The sequence below is a fragment of the Acomys minous genome, assembly GCF_964271855.1.
Source record: "Acomys minous genome assembly, chromosome: 19".
Classification (NCBI taxonomy): domain Eukaryota; kingdom Metazoa; phylum Chordata; class Mammalia; order Rodentia; family Muridae; genus Acomys; species Acomys minous.
The window spans coordinates 16,802,532-16,828,308 of NC_140499.1; the positions used below are offsets into that span (position 1 = coordinate 16,802,532).

The 25,777-nt window shown below is 39.1% G+C and overlaps 1 protein-coding gene across 5 annotated transcripts in view; it reads left to right on the forward strand.

The window, feature by feature from the left end:
- AFG2A (AFG2 AAA ATPase homolog A) overlaps nucleotides 1-25,777 on the forward strand; it is a 164,333-nt gene that overhangs the window by 96,497 nt on the left and 42,059 nt on the right. For 4 of the 5 annotated variants that reach the window (XM_084768768.1, XM_084768769.1, XM_084768767.1 and 1 more), the window contains one exon: nucleotides 20,770-20,934. In XM_084768768.1, coding sequence (XP_084624894.1) covers nucleotides 20,770-20,934 — 165 coding nt within the window. Of the gene's footprint in view, nucleotides 1-20,769; nucleotides 20,935-22,998; nucleotides 23,038-25,777 lie in introns of all 5 variants that reach the window. The other variant, XM_084768770.1, reaches the window with a different exon arrangement.

The following is a 25,777-nucleotide window of genomic DNA, read 5'->3' on the forward strand; positions in this document are numbered from 1 at the left end:
TTGAAAAGTTTGCTAGGTCTGTATTTCGTGTAATGAAGAACTTGAGTCAAAAGGAAGTCTGTTTGGTGAGCCAAGCATGTCCTCCTGCTGGAGGCATAGGTTATGAGAGAAGTGAGTCTTTCAACATGTGTTAGTGGGGAGATGAAGTGATAAGGGAAGGAAATTGTGAGTTAAGAGGATGCATGTCAGAGTTCTATTGAAAATTAGCTTCTATTTCATTTGTGCACCAAATGTTCTAGATTTCAAACAAACAAAAACACGTTGTTCTGTTTGTACTAGTAAGTTAAATACCATTTGTCCTAACAACCAAAAAGTAAATTATACAATAATAAATTTACTCAAGGAGATCAAATACCTGTACAGTGAGAACTACAAAACATTTCTTGAAACAAGTTGAAGACGTAAATGGGGAATGCCCCACACCTGTGATTGCAAGACTTAGTAATAAGATGTATGTACTACCAAAATGATGTTGTTTATCTCAGAAAGAGAAAGTCCAGCTCTCAAATCAGTGTGGAATATGAAGGCACCCAGATGATCAAAATGACGATCAAAGACTAAGATTGGAGGACGTATACCTTGTAATATGGAAACTATGACCACGCTGCTTTGAGCTTCTGCCATAAAGATGGACTATGTATGGAGTAACGGAATAGAAGCACGTCCAGAAATAAGCCCATTAATTACATTTTGACAAGAGTGTTATGGCCATTTAATGCGGAAATACTAAACAAGTGGATCTCCATGCATACAGTTCATACTCTCTTACCACACCTTATATAAAACTAGCACTCCAAAGAAATGATAAGGATAAATCTTAATGACTTGAGGTTTGAGAATGGATTGTTAGCCACAACATCAAATGCACAGAAATGAATATGTTTAATGGATTGTTGTGGATTATAAACTGCATACCCAGGCCACAGTGTTAAAACTATTTGTTTGCTTTAATATAGCTTTTCAAGATAGGGTTTCTCTTGTAGCTTTGGCTGTCCTGGAACTCACTCTGTAGACCAGAAACTCAGAGGTCCACCTGCCTCTCCCTCCCAAGTATGGGAAGTAAAGGCATGTGCCACCACTACCCAGCTAAAACTATGATTTTTAAAAAGCAGATTAAGCAAATTGTAATTTGAGTAAGTAATCTGAAATCTAATTTGTATCTGTTCTTATAACTAACTTCTCTGCATCTGAGAATTGTCAGGTCACAGGACTAACCATTAGTGCTGTGGCTGAAAGGTCCCTAGAATCTTTTGGATAAAATACTAGGACAATGCAAAGTATCCCAGGCAAGTCTTTTGATTCTCCTGCCTGTGTCTCCAAGAGATTACAGGTATGTGCCACTCTGTGTTGCATCTAGTTACTCCTGTCCAAGCAATATTAAGAGATAGATACCTGTTGTTTCATTATTCACAACTTGCTCGTGTCCTCCCACTCTCAAATTTACTCTTGCCTTTATGGATATTATATGTGAATCTTAGTGAAAGGTCAGGATGGTTGGGGTGACCCTATAAATAATACATCCTTGTTTTCCATTTTGTTGGGGTTAGCTAAATATCAGCAGGAGACTAGAAGGTGATTAAATGTCTGTATGTGTTTTCTTGCGCATATAACCCTGTCTTGTAAATTCAATTTTGACATTATCTGGGCCCTTTGTCCTTGTCCTTATGAGCCCCTTCCTCATCTCTGACGAGCCTTCAGTTGTTTCTGGGTTTTACTGCTTTTCTCCTTTATTCTTTCAGGCTCCTCAGCAATAGTAGCTTCCTGTAGTTTGCATTCTCTCAGCATCCCATTCTTCACATTCCCTGCCAACACCCTGAATAATTCTTTGCCTTCTGTTCACATACAAAATAATTCATGCCTTCTATTCTCAAACTCTTGTCTCCAGAAAATGTTGAAATGTGTATATTATATAACATTTTAACAGCAAGCAAGCTTAATTTTTATAATTTGCTATTCTCTTAATTTCTTAGTCACTAGCTTGCCAGTAATTCTTAGCGCATGGCTAGTTCTTAACATCTTTCCATAAAAGTTCATTCATATGTATATATATTTTTACACACACACACACACACATATATATGCATATGCGTGCATGCACATTTTCAGCCTGTTCTCTAGTCCCTTGACATTCCTCCAGTGTCCCTATCATAATTATTCATCTTAACTGTAAAACTTTCTTTACCATGAGTGGTCAAGAGAGGAAAATGGTCTGTGTCAAGGACCACTTTTATTAGCAAGGAGGAAAACTCTCATAAAGTACACTTAAGTAGGAGAAAGAAGTAAAGGAAAGCGGTGGCTGAGAACATGCTGATCTGGCAGTGCAAGCTACTACCCAGACCACCATCCTTTCACACCAGTTACTGCTAAGCTTCAGCAATCTGTTTACAATTTAGAGGAAATCTTTAGTAGTTTAATCTTCCTAGATAAAAACCCATAATTTCATTTTTTGTCCCAATTTTACTGTGCCTTTTAGTTGTTGAGCTTGAAATTATCCAATCAAAAAAGGAAAATTCTGGACTAAAGGAGAAAACACGAATCAGGTGTGCTTGGAAGGATGTATTTTGTTGCCTGGATTTTTACTTCATCTCTACATCCCTAGCTCCCACTATTCAAACTGTATTTTCCAATGTTCTGCCTAGTTTTCCTTTTTCCTTGTTTGATTAATAGTCTTCCTGTTTATTTCATCACCTGCTCACAATTCCCCACTGTACATTTCCTGTCTTTCTCTTAACCGCTCCAGTTTTCTATTACTCTTGTTCTGTGCCATTGAGTATTGATTGTTTACAAAGAACTCAAATGGGGGGAGGAGAAATCACTGCTAAAGCAGAATTGCCCTGACAGGACTTAAACAACATTGACCTAAGTTCCAGCTTAGGAATGATTAAACTTGATGTTGATTGGTATTTTTAGTATAAATGGTGACTCATTCAGCAAGAAGTTAAAGTTATAGGTGGCAGTTTTAGTCTCCAAACTAAATCTGTATACATAAATGTGTATTTCCAAGATAATTCTGCATTATGCTAGGCAGGAAAATTATTACCCAGAGAACCATGTACATAGAAGAATGCTGGCCTTTGCATCTGCCTGCCTGCTTTGGATTCGTTCTGTTCCACATCAGTGTACTTGACTACAGCTACCAGGATTCCTGAATAGTGTGATAAGGGGATGAAGAAAGGACAGGCACTACAGAAAAGCTGGAGTCAGGTTGAGGATGTGTTCACTCTGTAAAGTGGCACCTGTTGCCCCTGCTACCAGCCCGGAACCTCAGCGTGTTTATTAAGTACAGGGAGAGGTTGGCCAGTCTTTGTAGGACATGTGTGTAGGTGAAGATTCTCAAGCTGTCAACATCTGGAAAAAGTGGAAAAGGTACAGTTGCCAGTTTGTGTACCACCGATCATTCATTGACACTTGAACCCCTAGAAAAGCTTTGCCCAGGCCCATAATAGGAATAGCTTTGCTTGTTTACCGTTGGTCTGAGGCCTTGGTCTTTGTTATGGCTGTGCTCATATCAGCAGTATACATTCCTAAAGGACTTTACTCACGTAGGTATTTCTCAGTCCCTTACACTTGACCTTGGTCAAGTCATTACACCCTCTTTGAACTTTAATTATATCATGTGATCTCTGGGTTCAGTGAGAGACCCAGTCTAAAAATAAGGTGGCAGACAATTGAGGAAGCCACACATCTGGCTTCTACACACACTCACACAAAAACATGAACACACAAAGTCACAAATACATTTATATAAAACTGTGTTAAAATGGTTTGGAATATTCTTTCTGATTATCTTAATGGAGCTATCTTTTTTTTTTTTAAGTGCTCACCCATATGTTGACATTCTTTATGACAAATATGAATCTGTCTCATGTTCAGAAAAACCATGAAGTTGTCTTTCTTTTAAAATCAAATGTGGTATTAGTGATGTGACTCAGGGTTAAACGTGCCTGCAGCACAAGCCCAGCAGTCTGAGTTTGATCTCTGAAACGCATACAAAGGTAAAAGTAGAGATACAACTCCCTGGGTCATTTTCTGACCTCCATATGCACACACTCACAAAAATAATCAATTTTTTTGCATTCATATGAACATAGCCTCATAAACACACATAATTAAAAATAAATCTTAAAGCTAAAAGGGGGTCTGGAGAGATGGTTTAATGGCTAAGGATGTGTATTGTTCTTGCAGTGGACTAGAGTTTGACTTGCAAATGCCTATATCTTTAGTTCCAGGGGACTGTGATGCCTCGCTGCTATCTGTACTCACGAGCACGTACCCTACAGTTAGGTTTTTTAATTACTGTGATAAAACTTTGTGATCAAGTCAGTTTATAAAAGAAAGTGTTTAATTGTCCTTACAGTTCTATGTGGGTTAGAATCCTTGATAGCAGAGTGAAGGCATGGTCACCAGCTAGGGACCAAGTATTCAGATGCTTGAGACTTAGCAGGGGACATCTTGTTCAAATACTCTTGCTCATGCGTGCACAATTAAAAGACATGTTTTTGGTTTTCTTTGTTTTACAAACAATAGATGAAATGTTTTAAACTAAATGTGCACAGCCTTGCTGGTTATTAACAGTGACTTTTAACTTCCACCCGTGTAAGAAGATACCGATGGACTCTGGAGTGTAAATGTGAATTCCCGTTCTAGCACCATCCTCATGCTTTCACACGGGATCAGACTTCTTGTCAGCAGTAAATGCTGACCTGACCAAGAGTAGAAAAAGATCAGGGACCCAAAAAGTGGACAGTCTAGGTGAGAAGTGAGTGAGATCGTCAAGCACTGTTGACTCGGGGTAGAATGATGCCGCCATTGAAGACTGTCTTTAGTCTTACTTTTGTTTTATGGTATATATTTATGGGGGGGGGGGCTGTCGTGGGAGCCTGCTCCTGGAAGTCAGGTGACAATCTTGGGTGTTACTCCTCACTTTCCTTACAAACTTCCTGAGATTATCTACATTCTAACTCCATTATGGGCATGCTGGGGTTACCAAGGTTTTTACTCTAATGCCCAGCTTTTATATGGGTTCTGGAAATCTGAACTCAGGCCTCCTAACCTTCATGGCAGCACTTTTACCCACTGAACCACATCCTCAGGCCTGTCTTTAGTTTATCATCTAGATATCAAGGTGTGATTTAATTGTGTTTGTTCAAGAAAGAAAAATGATTACTCTATTCATTTGCAGTTTTGTTACCAGGAGAAAAATCTCTTGGTTAAAAGTGAAATAACAGTAAATGTAGTTGCTCAGATGGTGTGCTGGCTAGTTTATGTCAACTTGAAACATGGTACAGTCATCTGAGAGGAGGGAACCTCTATTGAGAAAGCGCCTCACTGAGATCATGTAAAACATTTTCCTAGTTAGTAATTGGTGAGAGGCAGCCTAGCCCATTGTGGGTGGTGCCATCCCTGGGCTGGTGGTCCTGGGTTCTATAAGAAGGCAGGCTGAGCAAGCCTTGGAAAGCAAGGCAGTGCGCAGCACCCTTCCATGGCCTCTGCATCAGCTCCTGCCTCCAGGTTCTTGCCCTGTTTGGGCTCCTGTCCTTACTTCCTTCTTTGATGAACAGTGCTTTGGAATAAAACTGATAAACCCTTATTTTTTTTAAAAAAAACAACAAAACAAAACAAAAAGCCTTAACACAGTGAGGTGATAGAAATCTGGGTTTTTGAGTGTTTCAGTTGAGGGTGAGAACATGTGAGTTCGGTTGTTCTTGGCCACGCCAGAACCTCTACCTGAAGACAAAAGTGATTTCTCTGGCTATTCTTAGAAATCATCACATTCTTAAAGTAGTACTCCAGGGAGTATAAAAACCTGATGTGCTCCATGTGACCCTTGAGCATTTATTGCTTCCCACACCTCATCTTAGGCAATATAAAGCAATAAAAGTCCATGTCAGCATCACTGAGTAAGAAGAAGGTAGCATGATTATCGCTGGAGCCTCACGGGTTCGCTGGTACTTGGTAAACCAGAACGGCACCAGACTGCCTCTACTATCTGAAGTTCCATGTCTGCCTGCAAGGCGTAAGAGAACTGGCAGGGCAGGAGCAGAGCGATGTATTGGATCCTCATCTAAGGTTCCCATCTCCGTGTCTGCCCCTGAAGATTTTAAACTCAGGTTGTCAGCTTTGGCAACAAGTGAGTGCCTTTGCTCCCTGAGCAGTCTTGCTTGCCTCTCCCCCCCCACCCCCACCCCCACCCCATTGCCTTTCTTTAAAAAGGAAAAGCCGGGGGCGTGGTGGCGCACACCTTTAATCCCAGCACTCGGGAGGCAGAGGCAGGCGGATAGCTGTGAGTTTGAGGCCAGCTTGGTCTACAAAGCGAGTCTAGGACAGCCAAGGCTACATAGAGAAACCCTGTCTCGAAAAACCAAAAAAACCAAAAAAACAAAAAACAAAAAAAAAAAAGAAAAAGAAAAACAATTTTTACTTTATTTCAAAATTTCCATCTTATTTTTGAGATAGAGCCTCTTACTGAATCTGAAGTTCTCCCAGTATCTCAGAGCACAGATTTATTGAATAAAGTGACAGTCACAAAATTTCCAAAGATGATTAAAAAGTACATTATTCAGCAAACATTACACTGGACCTATATGAAGGAAGTTGTATGGGTACGTTAGAATGAATTGTGCTCAACTATTGAAAAAGAGAAATCTTTTTTAGTTAGCTTATTGCAATAAAACCACTTGATACGAGGTCTGACTTACCAGACTTTTAAGGTTATGATACAGTGATGATGACTTCAAGGGTCAGTGCAGGTTTTGTTTAATTGAAGCTTTGTGCCTGTTGGTTACTGGCTATTCATGTTCTTCTTCCCCAGCCCCTGGTAACCGGTCACTCTCTTGAGTCTCTCAAAATAACGGGTTCCCTTGTCTCACATAAGTAAGATACTTTACTGTTTGTCCTTGTGTCCTCATATACATAATTGGGAATATTTAAATGATTAAATAATATTTGAATAACAGTTTTCAGGTATTTATATCACCATGGCTAACCTCTGTTTTTCAAAACCTGGAGCCCCCTGAATAGAGGGAAGTCGATAGATTTTTTAAGCAAAATCTGAAGTATGAATAACACCCTGTTCAGAGTTTGAAAGGATGGACGTTAGCATAGTGATATATAAGTCACTCAAAGTCTGCATTCAAATATTATTTGCGCATTGTAAGCAGTCCTGATGAGCAGTGCTGTATCTCGATCTTAGTGTGGATGTGGCTCAAGAACAGACATGAGGGAATACAGTGGAGAGAGATACTAAAATTGACAAAGTTAGGGTGTGGGAAATGAAAAGTGCTGCACAGTTACTGAGTGGTGGGTTGGTGGAAATGACAGCTTCCTGGAAGGGGGAAGTGGAAACAGTAATGATTACCCACCCCACGGCCCACCCGCAGATGGGGGACTAGAAATGGCACAGATTCAGAAGTTGTGAGCCGTGTTTACTTTAACGTTACTTTGTGTAGTCAGATAGGCAGTTTGACATACAGGAGTACAATTTCCAAGGTAAAATTGCGTTGGGTGAGTGAAGAATCCAGAGAAACGTGTCACTTAATATTAGCTCTTTAGCTGTTAGTGTAAGAGCCAATTGAACAATAGGTAAGGCAAGATGAGATGTTCGACAAAGGCTTCTAGTGAGCAGTAGGCACCAGATAAAGAATAATCTGGAGATCTGAGAGCCAGCACGGCCAAGTGAGCCAGGTACAGTGTCTATCTGGTCTACAAAGGAATGGCCTTCTGTAAAGTCGCTAAATATTTAAATATTTAAAGTTGTAGTCAGAAGGCCCTTGCTATTTCTAAAGGAAACCTTCCTTATTTAAGCCAATTAAAAGAGTAAATGGCCACCGGACTGACATCAAGAAAAAAGATTAAATAATAAAAAACAAATTCGTTCATGTGTTTCACATTAGTGAAGTCGAACTGTCTGTTGGGAACTTTCATATCTATAGTCCTATTAATTTTAGTGCTCGAAGCAGTGTTAATCCAATGGCCCACAGTGAAAGATGTTTTAAAGTGCCATATTAGTAGAGTATGTTAGGTTTATAACAGATAATGCTTAGAAAGAAGCATTTTCAAGGCTTTTTAAACCTTTTTAAGATTTAAATTATTTGGGTAGCACTTTCTCCTATCCCCTGCCCCCTCCACCCTCAGAAGATTTAAATGCCACTCTGTCAGAATGGCACTGCCTCTTGCATCTGTCCCTTCAGGTAATACCTGTCTCCCCTTCCCTCCTTCCTGTCCTTCCTAAATCCTTTATTTAACTTTAAATAATCAGAAAAGTATCTCTCCTTTCTTACTGAAATTTAGGATGGAAGAAAGATGCTATTACAATCATCTACCCACACAGCACTACCATGCCAAATTGAGTATTTAGTTTGGAAACCATTCCTTCCCGACTGCTATAAAAACAGGAAGCATCTCTGATAAACGGTAGATAGCTCCCTGTTGCTGGAAAGGAAAGATGCACTTTACTTCTGAGTTCATTTTTGTGCAATAAGATGAATTCTCCATTTTGTGCACAGGATATATGTCTGTGTGTATATTGCAAAAATCTCTTGTCATTGTTTCTGCATACGTACACAGCCTGGGCACATGACAGAAGCAGCTCATAGGTTTGCACCAGGTGATCTATTGCTAGAAGCTTCTGGTTCTGTGGTCCACTAATTAGAAATGTTGCCTTTTCTAAAAATGTTTCTTTTATTAAGCTCCCACTTTTAGGAAGGGTAAAATGTACATAGATAACTTACATTTCTAATATAGTGCTTCTTAGAAAAGACAGAGGAAGGCACTAACATAATCTACAGGCAATCCCCCCACTCCCTTTTTGGTGGGTTTGTTGGGGCTTTTGTTTGGGGGTTTTGGTGTGGTGTGGTTTGGTTTGTAAAAAGGCTTTATTTCTGAATTTATTTATTTATTTTACTTTTTATTGATTCTTTGAATTTCACATCATGCACCTCAGTTCCACTCATCTCCTTGTCCCTTCATATCCACCCTTGCGACCTCCCCCCAAAGGAAAGTAAAAAAATAACAAAAAAGATTTCATTGTGGAAGCTTTAGTGTGTCACAGCATGCCACACAATATACCCTTTTGTCCACACCTCTTGACTTGCAGGTGTTCATTGCAATGACTCACTGGTCTGTTTGCAGCCTCTGGCTTCTGCTACACTATCAATACTGGATCTTCACTAGGACTCCTCTTGGATGTCCTGTTGTTGCCCTGTGTCATGGCGATCCTCCAGCATTGGATCTGAAGGACTGGTCCCTTTAAGTGCTCCAGCAGTTCATAGATGGGTAGATGTTGAGGTGGGACAACTCAATGCTCTGGACTGGGAAGAGTTGGTTAGCCCATCAGCTCTGCTGCACTGTCACCACCAGTGGGAGCTCTCCATCACTTCCTCTGCCTCCATCCCTCAACTCACCCAATGCCACAGCCAGCAAAGGCCAGGGCCAGCTCTCATGCCCTCTGCTCTGGCTTACCTATGCCCATGCCACCAGCGCCAGCTCTACTGTGCTGCCCAGGTGAGGTACAGGGCCCAGTCTCTGGAGTACTATATATAGCTGGTGAGGGGCAGAACCAGTTCTCCTAATCTCATGACCTCTGGTCTAGCTCTTCCACGAGGTTGCAGGTCTCACACCCTCCACCCATTTTTATGAAGACCTTATATTTTAACTTAACCCTACAGCTAGTCTAAGGTAACAGCAGCACGAATGGTCAGATACAGTTTAGAAATCAAGGGCTGAAGGCACAGAACCAAAGTGTAATCAGTCTCTTGTTCATACCCTTATGACTTTTGACAGCTGACCTCTTCAGGCTCCCATTTCCTTTCCTGTAAACCACTTCTGAGGGTAATGGAGCAAATTGCAAAACATCACAGGAAAGAACTTGACACAATTGGAATATGCAGTAAAAGCTTGGTGGCATTAATGCAATTATTGCTCCATGTTCGACCTATTCCACCCCTAAAATCAAGTATGCTTGGTTAGCTTTGCCTTTCTTGTTTTTGCTCTTCTCGGTGTAGAAGGCTTCTAAGAGTGAGTAATATCCTGTGGTTCTGTAAGCTAAGAACAGGTGTTCCTGCTCAACACCACCATCAACTTGATATATCAATTTGAAATATCATAAAACATACAAACATACCAGGAATTTCCCTGCTTTTTTCGACCTTCTGGAAATCTGTTTCACAAAGTAAGGTTTCTAGGAACACTTGAAAAATGCGTGTTTTTCCTCCTTCTGTAGCTTTTCAAAAATTAGGTTCCCATTTTATAAGGGGGGAGAATTAGAATAGTTCTAGGTAAAAAGTTAAAGACAAGTCAGACTGGTAAAGGAAGGTAGGAGGCTAAGTTCCACCCTTAAGCTGCAGTGCTCCGGAGTGCATCCCTTCTGAACACCTGCTCTCATACGCATCAAGTCCTTTCTTGCACAGTGCTATGGGATTTTGCAGACCTGAGCAAGCCTAGCATTAGACAGAAGCCTGCAGATTGATTGGTTTATTTGTTTTAATACAAATACATGCTGAGATGTTGGCATGCAGAAATCCTTTTTAAAAGAATTGTTTTTCAGAGAACATTGTAACCCTAGCTCCTAATGCTGTGCCTGCACTTTGTAGACACTCAGCAGGTGTCAGTGGGATTGGTCTGCTTTGGGAAGCTTCAAGCTGAACAGAGCTGTTTCCTGGAGTGTTGTATCATGACTTGAACTGCTGGTAGAAGTAAGCTTCACAAGCACATGAAAGTGAAATGGCTGGTGAGGGTTCAGATTCTGATTAGCAGGCTTTGTGGTCTTTGCAGAATTACAAGCCCGTTTAAAGGAAGGCTTGTTGTCCTTATCTTCTTTAGCACAATGGAGCGGCACTGTCAGAAGGGAGTGTCTGGTGATAAGTTAGCCCCGTGGCCCTGAAACTGTGTCAGGCTCTTTGTTTCAGGTTGTGCTTCATTCCTGTATATCTTGCATGCGGCATCCATTACCAGACACCGAACCTTTCACATGATTAAAAATCCTCCACATTTTTCTATGAACTGTGAGATTGCCTACCATATGTAATGTCATGCTTGTACATGTTTTACCACCTGCCTCCATGTCTCCATGTTCCTGAGTGTCCTCCACCAGTGTTTCCCAGATGTGTTCATCGTTTGTCATGGATGGAATGAAAACTAGATGAACTCACCACCCCTAGCTGCCTTGGTCTTCCTGAAGCCGACTGAAGTAGTATATTGCTTTGGCCATTGTCTTGTGGAGTACCTCCTCGAATGGGCTGCGTGCTGTTACTCAAGTTCCTCTGCAGCACTTCGCCTTCTAAACATGATGACCTTTACTTTGATTTAAGGTCTAACTCCTTGGCATTAGGAAATATTTGTGGATATTTTAAATTTATTCAACATTTTTTGTTATTGTTGTTGTTTCCAGACTGTCTTATATGAATAAGAAGTTCTTTTCATTTTCTAAGCCAGTTGTAATAATATGGTTTTAATGTTAATTATCTACTATACCAATAATGATTTTGTACTTGTTATTTATGTGGAAGGTAGTGGGGGTGGTGGAGGTTTGAATGAGAATGGTCTCCATAGTCTCATATGTTTGAATAACCTATTCCCAATTGGTGGGACTGTTTGTGAAGAGTTGGAGGAGGTATGTCACTGAGGATAGGCTTTGAGGTTTCAAAAGGCCCCAGCCATATCTCTATTAACCTTATGGTTACGTCTGAAGGTGTGAGCTCTCATATCCATATCCATACTGTTCCAGTACCACACCTATTGTCATGATGGTCATGAACTCTAACCTTCTGAAACCATAAGCCTCAAATTAAATATGCTCTCTTTTGTAAGTTGCTTTAGTTGTGGTTTTATATCACAGCAATAGAAAAGTAATTATGACTCTGTGTGTGTGTTTGTGTGCACGCCTGCGTGTCTTGGCATACATGTGGAAAACAGAGGACAACTTAGAGGAGTCAGTTCTCTACTTCCAGTGTGTATGACCTGGGAATCCTCAGTTCCTCTGACTTTACAAAACACCTTTTTCCCTGAGCTGTGTGGCCTAATTTTGGAATTTCTTCAGAGACAAAATTATAGTGAGTAGTTCCTGCAGTTGTTTTTTGTTTGTTTGTTTGTTTTTAAGAAAGAAACATCCTTCTCTCAAGGAGTATATTTTCCATTACTTTCAAATATAACCATCTTCCAAAAAAGAATGCACACACACACACAGCCCTAAAGTAGACTCTATACTCTTGAGGATTACTGATCAAAGGCTGTAAGTAACGAAAGAGGTTTAGATGATTTTTCTGAACACATGGCTGTTAAAATGATCAATTAGGATATTAATTCAGTTAGATAGATCTTTTGCTCTCACTTTGTATGTAGTATGCCAGATTATACGTTTAAAGTCCAGTTATATACTCACATGATTCAGAGAATTTCTTCACAAAGGAGAACACTTAAAATTGAGCTTTGAACAAGAGATTGTGTTTCTCTGACACACCAGTGGAGATTGTCATTCTGACCAGGGAAGTGTGAGAGAACAGGGAGGCAGAAAGCCCCATGGTGAATTTGTGAACTTAGTACTTACCTGTAGTGGGAGCCTCGGTAGGAGAAGAAGAAAGGAGCTGCAGATGGGACTTAATTAGAAAACAATAAATCAGTTTTTTCAATAAAAATGATCACTTTAAGCAGTGATATGTATAAAGGGGGTGGGGCAAGACTTCAGGCAGAAAAGTGTCCAGTGAGGCAGTTATATGCTCCATTGGATTCTTTATTGGCTTCTTTAACTGGGTAAGCATTTATTAAGTGATTCATGTATGCCCTGGTTGAACAGATGAGTGAATGTGGGTTCTGCCGTTCAGTCCTTTCAGTCTGCAGTCTGTTTGGGAAAGACCCAAATCAAACACGCAAATATAATAAAGACAACCAAGTAGCTATGATGCCAATAGAGATTGGGAGTAGTGTTAACAACATGTGCTACTCTGCTAGATTTAGAGGAAAAGAGAACTGACTAGGATAAAATTAATGGTTTTTTTGAAACAGACCAAAGCTGTTAGCAAGCATTTCCCTTTCCCCTGTTCTGGAGGTTTTCTCCATGAATGGGGGTGGGTGACTCAGTCTGTTTTGGTTGATGGGTGAGAGCCTGGCTGCCCTTCTGTCCTAGAGGAGTGCACACCCTCTATTTATATGCCCCTTCTCACATTCAGGGAACCCAAGCCAGTAGGTCCTGATTCTTTTGCTTCTTTGCCTTGGCTTGGTTTTTCAAGATAGGGTCTTTATATGTATCTCTGGCTGGCATAAATTTGGAGCAGTCTTCCTGACTCAGCCTCGTGTGTACTGTGAATAATGTCATTCTTGGTTTCAGAGTGTCTTTTTTTTAATACTTTGAACTACATAAGTATTTCTTTACTGATTCAATTAAATTTGAGTGTTTAATAAAAACCAGAACTTATAAGTGATAAGTTGTAAAACTTCTGAAACAGAAATGGAACCTGTAACTAGCATTGGGCTTCACACACACACACACACACACACACACACACACACACACACACAAATACTTGCAATGTTTTGAATTCTTTATGTACAAATCAGAAGGAGAAAGACTATTGGTTTTATAAGGAGCATGTTTTCTTTAGTGGTTATGTAAGCTATTGAGGATGCCATTTAGAACCTTAGAAATGGGGTCTTAGAAGCTCATTTTAAAGGTCATCTGGCTCTGGCAGACAACACTTCCTTAACATGCAAAAGGCTCTAGGGTCCATACTTGTACTATAAGATACATACATACAACCATATGTGCATATACAAAGGGTTGTATAGTGATACTGTAATTGCTTATCTAGACAAAGAAGCAGAATTAAGTGACTGCCTCTGTTTACAAAAGTGAAAACTTTGCATATCTAAGTATTTGAGGAGCCTGTCAGATGTACACTGCCCGTCTGATTAGAGTCCCTTTATTCTCATACATATATAGACATCAAGGCTGTTAGAAAAGTATAGACTTGTCCAAGAACTTGAATGAGTTCTTAGACAGTGCAGTTAGGGCTTGGGGAGATGGCTCAGCAGTTAACAGCAAACTTGCCTTGTTCTGATCCCCAGAAACCCATGTAAATACTGGGTTGTTGTTATGGCCCTCCTGTCACTCAGGCAGTAAGACTAGAAACATGAAATCCCCAGAGGAAGCTGGCCAGTAAGACTAGCCATATCAGCTAGAGCAGTTAAGATGATTCCTGGGCCTCTACTCACCTGTAAAAACTCACATACACACATATACATACAAAGTGGAAAAAGAAAGAAAAGGCAGTGATTGAAACTGTTTGGATGAAGATGCTACAGTATCCCAGGTGACTTTACAGCTGAAAGGGTTCTTCATCAAGTGCCAAGCTGATTTCACAGAATTCTTATCACTCTGGGCCTACCTACTCTAGTATTCCAGAACAGTGCTTAAAACAGAGTGCTAGGAAGTGTGTTAACTGTTCAGAGTTCTATAGGAAGGAAGGTTCTTTCCTGCTGTTTTCAAAGAATGACTTTCACTGACAAGATCAGACCAGAGAAGGCCTCTCTGGCTGCAGGCCAAACGATTTGACATGCACTCGGCCTGCCTTGCCCTGGAGCAGCCTCAGCAGAACAGTACAAGTGCATGCTGGGCAATCCAGCACCCAGCCAATGTTTATGCTCTGTATTCTTTGCTGTGTCGCTCTTTTAAGCATTAGAAAGGAAATTTAAACTACCAAGAAATTTATTAGTTTTACAGCTGCTTCCTCAACAACTAAACAGGGCCCAGTCCAAGTTGATATTTGGGCAGTGGGGAAAAGACTTGTTTATCTTTGATTTTTTTTTTTTTAAAGTTTCCACCTGAAACTCTAGCTCCAGAGGATCTGACTCTCTTTTCTGACTTTGTTAGGTAATTGTACTTACATGTTCATACCCACACAGAAACATACATACGTACACATAACTAAAAATTAAATGTTTTAAAAAGAAACATAACCCTTCAGTTTTTTCCTGCCCAGTGTTTTGCAAACATACTTAACTAAAGCCCCTTACTCTTTTTTTAATTAATAACACATTTTTATTGAAAATTAAAATAATTCATATTACATCTCATTTTCTATCCCATCCCATGCATCCTCCCATTCTTCCCTCCCTCCCACTTTCACCCCAATCCCCCTTCCCTATGACTGTGGCTGTGGGGGACCTCCTCCCCCTGAATATGGTGCTAGGGTATCAAGTCTCTTCTTGGTAGTCCGCTATCCTTCCTCTGAGTGCCATTGGGCCTCTCTAACAAAGGGACATGGCCAAATATGGGGCACCAGAGATCCTGTGAAAGTCAGTCCCCCGTCTCCACTTAACTGTGGAGAATGTTCTGTCCCTTGGCTAGATCTGGGTAGGGGTTTGATGATGACTGCACGTTTTGTCCTTGGTTGGTGCCTAAAATCAAGCAGAACCCCTGGGCTCAGATCTACCCATCATAATGTTCCTCTTATAGGTTTCTAGGACCCTCTGGATCCCCCTACTTGCCTATCCCCTATATTTTTCTCACCTAGAGTCTCAATAGGATGTTCTCACCTCTATCCCCGTTTCCTGGTAGGTGCAGACTTTCATGGGACCTGTCCCTTGGGCTAGTGTCCAGTTATAAGTGAGTATATACCATTTGAGTCTTTCTGCTTCTGGGTTAGCTCACTCATTATGATCATTTCTAGTTCAATCCATTTGTCCACAAATTTTGGGAAATCCTTGTTTTTAATAGCTGAGTAGTATTCCATAGTGGATATGTACCACAGTTTCTTTATCCATTCTTCTACTGAGGGGCACTTAGGCTGTTTCCATGTTCTGGCGATTATGAATAAGGCTGCTATGAACATGGTTGAGCAAATTTTCTTGTTGTGTGCTAGAGCATCTTCTGGGTATACTCGTAGGAGTGGAATAGCTGGGTCTTGAGGAAGCCCTATTCCCAATTTTCTGAGATAGCACCAGATAGATTTTCAAAGTGGCTGTACTAGTTTGCATTCCCACCAGCAATGAAGGAGTGTTCCTCTCTCTCCACATCCTCGCCAGCATGTGTCGTCACTTGAATGTTTGACTTTAGCCATTCTGATGGGTGTAAGATGGAATCTCAGTTATTTTGATTTGCATTTCTCTGATGACTAGAGATGTTGAGCATTTCTTTAAGTGTGTCTCAGCCATTTGATATTCCTCTGTTGAGAATTCTCTGCTTAATTCTGAGCCCCATTTCTCCATTGGGTTATTTGGTTTGGTGGCATTTAATTTCTTGAGTTCTTTATAAAGTTTGGATATTAGACCTTTGTCAGATGCAGGGTTGGTGAAGATTATTTCCCAGTTTGTAGGCTGTCGCTTTGTTCTTTTGACAGTGTCTCCTGCCTTACAGAAGCTTCTCAGCCTCATGAGGTCCCATTTATTAATTGTTGACCTTAAGGCCTGAAGAAGAAGCCCCTTACTCTTACTAGCACTGACTAGACTGTTTTATTAGCACTGGCATGAGACAGGATGCCACTGACCCACATATTAGCAAACTCTCAGCATTAGTACTGTGTGTTAATTGAAAATGAATAAGTATTTGCTGTGGAATTGAAACAGTTGTAATAGCTATCCCTTTGCATTTTCACTTACACTTATGACCAAATTATAGTGGTTGTTCTTTGACACCTTACAAATTGTTATCTCTTAAATAATTCTTATATAAATTCCCAAACTGCTTAATTAGAGAAAATAGTCTTTTCAGAAAAGATCATCTGACAATATCTCTGTTGCCATTAAGTTCATTAATTTGTAAATACTGAGCATCTAGCAAATTTAACAGTTCTTAACGTCTTTAAATTCGTATTGCTTTCTTATAATGTACATAGAAGACATTGGACCTGGTTATATGTGTGGTTCAGTTCATGTGTAAACTTATAAAACCATGTCTAGCCAAGTTAAAGAACATTTCACTTGTGCTCACTAAAAAGACTGCTTTGTTTTTTGTTGCTTGAGATTAGATTTGTCAATATTTCGTGTAAATGTAACTATACAGTATGTAGTCTGGGTGATTAACATTGGTTGTCAAGAAGACTTAGAGTAGCCCAGAAGACAAACCTCTGGGCATGCCTATGAGAGGTTTTGTTTTGTTTTTGTTTGTTTGTTTGTTTTAAAGAATCAGTTAATTGAGATGGGAAGACTTACCAGAAATACCAGACAAAGAAGAGGATAAAGAGACCTGAGTACTCATCTCTGCTTCCTGACCAGGGCTAAGTTCCTGCCATCAGGATTTTTTTTTTTTAAACCATGACAACACTGTAGCAACATCCTTTCATAAAATATTCCTTTGTCATTTGCTTTCAGAATCAACATGGAAACTTATACCATCTTGTTCTCTACAGATGTAGCCTCGTTCTCTCACACTGTCTTTCTTTAGCTGCTAAGTTCTTCAAGTGTTATTTTGAAGAATAGACTGTAGTTCCATGGTAGTAACACTTGCTTAACCTATATATGACCCTAGGTGAAATACCCAGTACTAGAACGACAGGGTGGCTCTTGGTGTCCTCAGTCACCTGAATTTATGTATAAATCTCAGTTACCTTGTCACTTTCTTATTTAAAAAATCTTATTGAAATTGTATGCAATCTATTGATAAGTGTTGAAATAATTATTTTAGTAATGGTGAATATTCTAATCTACAAACATGGCATAACCGTTTAGGTCTTCTTCATTTTCTCTCAGGAGTGTTCTGTATTTTTCTATGCAGAATTCTTGTTTTTACTTCCAGGTTATGTTTGAGTTTTATAATGTATTTAAAGTAAGAGAGGTTTTGCTGTTTGTTGTATAGAAGCAACTGATTTTTCGAAATATTAAACTTGTACTGTGTGGTCTTGTTATCACTGTTTTATAGGATTTATTTATTTACTTATTTGTTTTTAGAATTTCTACATAAACATGTCTTCCTAATGTACTTCTTCATATTACATAGTCTATATTCCCTCCTTCGTTACTGCTCTGTTAAGCTCTTCAGCATAAGAGGTGGTAGATGGCATTCGGTATTTTAGTGTTAAATATGTTTCTGGCTACAGGTGTTCAGTAAAGAAATACCTTTTGTCGTATTGCAAATTTCTCCTATTATCAGTTTGCTGAGAGTTTAGCATCATGAGTGAGTCTTTAATTGATTTCCAAGTGCTTTTTTCCGTACATGTCAAATGACCTTTTTTTTTTTTTTTTTTTTTTTTTTTTTTTTTACTTTTTTAATCAATACAATGAAGTACTCTGATTAATTTTAAATACTAGCCCAGCCTTTGGTTCCAGAGATAACTCCTGGATATGCTTGATTTTGATTATTAATCCATTTTATAAATCAGATTATGTTTGCCAGTATTTTGAAGATTTGGTAGTGTATATTTATAAAAGCCATGTTTCTGTAATTTTCATTCTTTGTAATAACCTTTGACAAGTTTAAAGTTAATAGCCTAACGTTATAACACAATTTAGTGAGTGTTCCTTTCTGTGTTCTGAAATGGCTGTATAATTTTAATATTTTGTTGTGGGGCTTGTATTTGGTTTTGTTGGTTTTATTCTGAGCATTTGAAGCTAGCTCTCTTTTCACTTAACATGGGGTTTACTAAGTTACCCTGGCTAGTTTTAAACTTCTCCTGTACTATAGGTGAGCCTTGAACTTGTGTGTGCTGCCTTCACCTCCGAATGATGGTATTACTGTCATTTATCACAAGACCAGCTCTAAAACGGTCCTTTCTGTTATATTAGCCTTGACTATCCTGGGCTCACTTCGTAGACTAGGCTGGACTCAGACTTGCAGAGATCCACCTGCGTCTGCCTGTAGTATCTTCATCCAAACAGTGCTGGGATTACAGGCGAGCACCACCCGCTCAGAATCTGCACTTTTGAAATATTTCATTTCCAGTGTTTTTCATTTCTTGCTGAAGGTTTTGTTTTCTATCTTATATCATTTGCCTGCCATTTCAGTGATATCTCCTAAAACCCTTTTGTTCTTGTTGTGGTTGTTTTTTTCTTTTATCTGAAAATAACCCTATTTATCCTTCATTATTGAAGGCTATTTTTCTTATGAGTTAGGGTTCTGGGTAACATTTTTGTCTTAGCACTTTAAAAATGTTACTCCCCTGATAAACTCCCTGTATATTGGGTTGGGGAGTTATTAGTTGTTCACTGCTCTAGTTAGCAGTGTGAACCTTGAAGAGCGGGGCCTAAAAAATGAGGCAGACTAAAGTCTCATGCAGTAGCCAACTTTATTTTAGAGCATCAGACAACTTACACTCTGAGAGTTAAGAAGAGTCACCGGAGTAAAGTGTGCAGTTACAAGGATAAGCTACATGTGGCAAAACCATGTTTTCCATAGAGGCACATGAGTAACAACAGCAGAAATAACCTCCCTCCTATCTGCTACACCTCAGAGGAGCATGGAAACACAACCCAAGAACAATCCAGTGTTTGAAGAAACTGAGATCACAAGACTTTTGTTTGTTTTCTTAGAGTTTTCTCATAAGCACTCAGAATTCCCCTCTCATGACTCCATTCTTGGATTGTGTTCCAATGATTAGTGATTCTAGTGTCCCCCTGTGTACCTGTCTTCAAGGTACTCTTGTGTTTGAGATGTTAGCAGTCGGATTGAAACAACTTCTTTTTATCCTGTTGGAGTTTCTTGACTGAATTTGTGTTTGCTTGTCTTTTTGGGAAAATTTTAGGTCCTTAACTCTTCACGGTTGTTGTTGTTGTTGTTGTTGTTGTTGTTGTTCCTCCAAATGTTCTTTCTGATTATGACATAGTAGACTTTTTATGTTGTTCCACAAGAGTGATCTTTTAATGTAAATTTCATCATCTTATCTTTCTGCTTCTAACTTAAACAGAAAAATACTTTGTACAGTGTGTGTTTCTCTAACCTTACTTCTTACCTCTTGTTTTCATTATTCACTCTGCCATGGAGCCTCCGGGCTTCTTTTCTCTCCTACCATGTGCCACTTGCTTTCCTTTGTCCTTGATCTTCGCTTTACCTCGAATGTTCTTCCAGCATTTCTTCATGTAGCTAGTTTCTTCAGGCCTTTGCATAAGTTACCTTTTGAACAAAGCCTTTTTGATATCTCCATCTAAATGCTACTTCAGTCACTCAAAAGATACGCATCTATTTCTGTGCCTTTATTGAGATATCATATGCCATAAAATTCACTCATTTAAAACATCTTTCATGGTTCTTATTCATAAGTTCTCATAATTGTTATGACAGCTTCGCACATGTATGTTTTACACATTTTTCTAATACCAAAGCTATCTGGTGAGTAAGTAGCACATGCTCATAAACTTCCTGAGTAAGTAAGTTTATTAGGCCTGGCATAAGACAGATGCTAGCCTACAGTAAAACGTCAAAAATATTCAGTTGACTAAATTTATCTCTGACCCTATTCCTTTATCATAGCCATGCTATTTTTAAGGCTTCCTAAACAGCAGATAGACCTAGCCTGCATTTTTAAGAGTTATTGAAGGAAGCTTTGAATTTTTTTTCATATACTAAGTACAAGTCATACGCACATTTCCCTAAATGTTACCATTTTCTATTTAGCTTGGCAGTTGTACAGAAAGAGAATTTCCCAAAAATACTGTTTCCCTTTCTTCAAAAATCAACTAAACACTGTGTATATATTAGATTATATAACATCTAGTTCTTGTCTTATTTGTTTATTGAAGATAACAGTTGTGTGATATTTCTGAAAAAGTAGGTGTTCTCTTTTCCTGACTGCCATTAATATGAGGTGTCAGTTCTGAGCATAGCTAAGCCTCCCTGTTCCATCTCTTTAGGCTTTGATGCGGCCTGGAAGAATTGACAGGATCATTTACGTGCCCTTACCAGATGCAGCGACAAGAAGGGAGATACTGAACCTGCAGTTCCACTCGATGCCAATTAGTAATGAGGTTGACCTGGATGAGCTCGTCCTCCAAACTGACACTTACTCAGGAGCAGAGGTAAGATAATTCCCCAAAATACAGATGTATCTCAGAGGTAGAACACATGTTTAGCATACAAAAGACCCTGGGTTCAACCCTTAAACAAACTCCCATACCCCATACCCCATACCCCCCCACATACCCTCCCAAAAAAATTGGGGTGGAAGGGAAGCAGGAGCTTGTGGTCGTTAAGCAAAAGAAGCTGCTTCCTTCTAACACCTGTTTGAAGTGACTGAACCAACAGATCTTAAAATCACATTACACTTTACTTGACCTCATGGGTCATTTTTTTTTAATCCTTGTTCTGATGATTTGTCAAAAGCATTATTTAGTATGCCATAGCACAGTGGGAGGAACACTGGATTGGAAGAAGCTGACTCCATTAGCCTTCCTGACTCCAGTTCTAGCTACATGCTTTACTGAACTTTGGTTCCTCTTGTTAAACTGCCAGTTAGGAGGGCAAAATAGACTTTTCAGTTATTTTCTTGTGGAGGTGATATTAGGTTGTCATGAACATAAATGACTTTTCAAAGAGATAGACTATCTTTTATTATTGTTGACATTTTTAATTATTCTGATGCACTTTTGATCACAAAAAGATATCTCAAAAAAGCAGTAAAAGGAACTGTGTGCCCTTGACCACAGAAAAGAACTCTTAGCTATAACTGCAAGACCTCTAAACACCCTAAGATCATGTTTATGTATGGAAGATAAGCATTTTCCCTCTCCTTAGAAAATCTTCCTCTTAGCCTATTTTTAACAAAGTAAAATTTGTTAAAGAAATTGTGTAAATTTTCTACATGCACCACTCCTTCCTCCCTGTACTAGGAATTGTACCCAGGTCCTTATGTATGCTAGGCAAGGACTTTACCACTGAACCACATTCCCAGACTCATATATATGTATGTATATTTTTAATATTATATATATAATATATATACATATTTCTTACAAAAAGTATATACCATATACTGCAGCACAGAATTAGCTTTAGAACACCACTGATGTGGATTTTACTGGTAATTTAATATTTTAAATAAGAAATTACAAAATCTTTTGATTATTGGTTGCTAGTAGGTGCTCACTCCAAACTGTTTTATCTACTATTTTCATCCACATTTTGTGAAAACCAAAAAGATATACACATATTATCAGGCAAATTTCCATAGAGTTGGCTTTAGTGTCTCATGTAGTCATAGCAAATAGCAGCATAAATGTCACACTACTTACTGCTTTGTCTTCTGAGCTGTGGGAAGCAATTGGAGTGCACTGACCTGAGTCCCTTCTGAAATGGAAGTCTTTATGATCACCTCCTTAGCATGTAGTTAATATGACAGAGGACTCAAGCATTTCTAAAGTGGGCTTTTGATGCAAGTGTAGGGCCTGGCATTGAGTATATAACATGGCAAGTTAGAAGAACAAGAAGAAACTATAAATCCTTCATTTGAACAAATGGAAGAGTAGTTAAAGTTAACAAGGCATTAATATGCCTTTCATATTGAACTAATTCATGATAGTCCAAAACAGAAATGAGTGTCTGTGAGATTTAATCTGGCTGGAAAGAAAAATCTCATTTGGTGCCAGCAATTACACCAGCTAGCAAGTTCTCATACAATACATATCTTATTCTATCTAAAAATGTAAGCACATTCATGATCTGTTTTTATATCCAATTTTGTACAAATTGCCACAGAAAACCAGTAATGAGTCCTGTGCTTCCTAGGCTGTGTTCTGATGTCCCTGTGCTCATTGTTTGAGAGGCCACTCTGACCTCTTTTAACTTATGGTTATAATATCTTAGGAATATCCCAGAGCTGCACTGAGCTGTCCAGTTCAGAGGAGACGGGCTTCCCCCAGAATGGAATATTTGGTGGAATGGGAAGGTAGAATGGGTGGGTGGGTGGTTTAAAGAGTTAAGCAGTTTACAGATATATTTTAAAATATATTTAAGTTTTAAAACTGACAAACAGGAAATTTAACAGTCAATTTAAATTTAGACAAAAATGTAAGATCTCATCTCTCTCTCTCTCTCTCTCTCTCTCTCTCTCTCTCTCTCTCTCTTTTTGTCTGTCTTTTCATCAGAGTGACAACAGTTCTACAGTGTTTGAAGGCCAAAATTAGGTTTGATTTTTTTTTTTAATAGTTAAAATGAATTTAAGATGATAACCTCGGTCATCTGATACTTCACACTTAGTACTTTGTAAACTCTGTTTTGAGTGATTGATTTTCTCACTAGGGTAAGACCATATCCTTTAGTCACAATGTGTTTACAAATGCTTGATAAAGTGGGAGGCAAAAGAAAAGACAAGTTACAGCTGGGAAAAATAGATTTCCATTTGTCTTGTCAATAGGAATTGACCAATGAAATGTGTACTTACATAAGTTGGTTTTTTTGTTTGTTTGTTTTTGACTAAATAGTATCCACCTCATGAGAGGTGGAGATAAGAAAATCCTGACAGTTACATTGGTGTTTTAGAAAATGTTCAAATATTGTTTACATTTCTTCTTTTCATGTCTAATTCAAACAATATAGCTGTGGTTGAGGTTGAGAGGATTTTCTTAATGACTGGGATTGGTCGAGGTTTTCAAATTAAGTATCTTCATTTTACCTAGTCAGCATCCTTCCATGAAAGCCTTGTCTTGAAGCAGACCCTGTAACTCCCCTGAGATATTCCATTTTCCCTCCTGGAGAGGACATGCAAAGTAAAGCCTACATTAATCCCCAGGAGCATCCTAGAGGAAGTGCTAGCACAATGGTTCTCAACCTGAGGGGGTTTAGATGACCCTTTCACAGGGGTTGCCTAAGACAATCAGAAAACAGAGGTATTTGCATTACGATTCATAAAAGAAGCAAAATTAAAGTTGTGAGGTAGTAATAAAGATAATTTTGTGGTTGGGGGTCACCACAACATGGGGAATGGTATTAAAGGATCCCAGCAACCCTCTGTTCCTGAGAACCACTGTTCTGCTTCCTTCCTCTGTGAGCTTGGTGCTGTAGGTACCTGATATAAATGGTACAGCAGAAAGAAATAGGGTGGGGGTAATCAGCTGTCTAGGGTTCCTCTGGAACGTTGTGTTTTGGCTAATGGGACAGTGTTGCCCTAAGCAGATGGAAATTCATCTTGAAAGGAAATGAGTCGTTTTCCTTTTCCTTTTTCTTTTTCTTGTTTTGTTTTTGTAATGGCTGTTTTCTTTTTATTCTGTTCAAAGTTGTTTTGTAGCAGGTAACCATTCTTTAATCAAATTATTCCGGTTTGTTTTAGAAAACGTTTATCTCTGAATGTAGACTGTAGCTGGCCTCATTGCTGTTTGTGATAAGAAATTATTTCCTCTGTTTTGGGCAGATTGCTAGCACAGAACAAAAGCCACTGGCTCTGTGGCATTTGGGTTGAATTTTTGTTTGCATTTAGATGTTACCTTCTCTTTCTGGTGGTTACTTAAGTAAGAGGCATTTGTAAAAATGTCTCCCCAAGTTAGAATGGATTCACTTTAGGTTTGTCAGCTTGATTGATGGTGAAAAAGTATGAGTATTTGGTAGAAGCCACAATCCATACTTCCTATCACGAGTTTTGATTATCTACTCACTTGCTTCTTTGTTATGGGGTTTTTGTCTTTTGAGACATGATCTTGCTATATAGCTCTGACTGGCCTGGCCTGGATGGAACTCATTATGTAGCCCAGGCTAGCTTCAGAGCATAATAATTTCCCTGCCCCTGCAACTGCCTCCCAGTGCTTACATTGCAAGTGTGAGCCATCACACTGGGCTTGACTTGATCTTTACCAAGCTGTAGTTACTCTGTAGGGTTCTGGGCTCCCAGTCATCCATGCAGACCACAGGTTTTAAACTGTTGGTCCATGGAGTGCCCAGCTGTTATAGTCAGCAGGTAAGGTGGACTTGATGCGGGGAGGGGGGTGCATCTTTTCAACCTTCTCAGATGTGACACTATCATGAGTCAAGGAGCATCTGTATTGGTTGGTTGGTTTTGTTTTTTGTAACTACTACAGACAATCGGTGTTTATCAGGATTTACAGATTCAGCTTCCCTCAGAGTTAAAGTGGCAAGATGGCTTGTATAAGTTTGGATGTTGCCTATCAGTTGACTTTAATAGAACCCTGGCTCTTCCAGTGTGCTTCAAGATGTAATTACCTCCTAGTTCCCTTATATAAAATTGTTATGTGATTGAATTTGTTTTGTGGGTTAAATGGGATAACAAATATAAGAACACCAAGAAGCAAGCCTGGCACTCACTAGAGGGCTTCCCTTTGCTTATTCTGCAGTTTCTCAGCTTGGTATTTGTATTGACCACTAAAATGTCAGTTTGCTGCTAAGTGGTAATATATTTTGTGTTGACATAATAACTAGATAAACTTTTCTGAAAACAGGATAATTATTTGTATTATTTATTTTATAAAGTTTCTTAAGCTTTAACTTCATATATACTTTAGCTGTTATTCCTTGTTTCAATATTCAAATAAGTATTACTTAAACTTCTGTTTTGTAGTTCGTGCCCCCAGCCTTGGGTCTAATAAAAGTTTTTTTAAGTCTCCATACCTGCTTGACATGGGTGGGAGGAATATCCTCGAATGAGCCTCATTAATTCAAGAAGGTTCTGTTCACTGTGGATAAGCTGTTACAGCTACGAAAAGGAGAACCTTGAATTATTTTCTGTCTCACTAATGTTCCTATTGACATCTCTCCCATAGAGTGAAAATACGAACAATTAACTGCCAGTTGCAATGTCTGTATTTCCCCTGTTGGAAATGCACTGCTTACCACACTTAAGTCAGAACCTGTGTCTGAGTGTCCTGTATACATTTACTGTTCATCTGACCAGTCTGCCTAACGACATATCGAAGATCG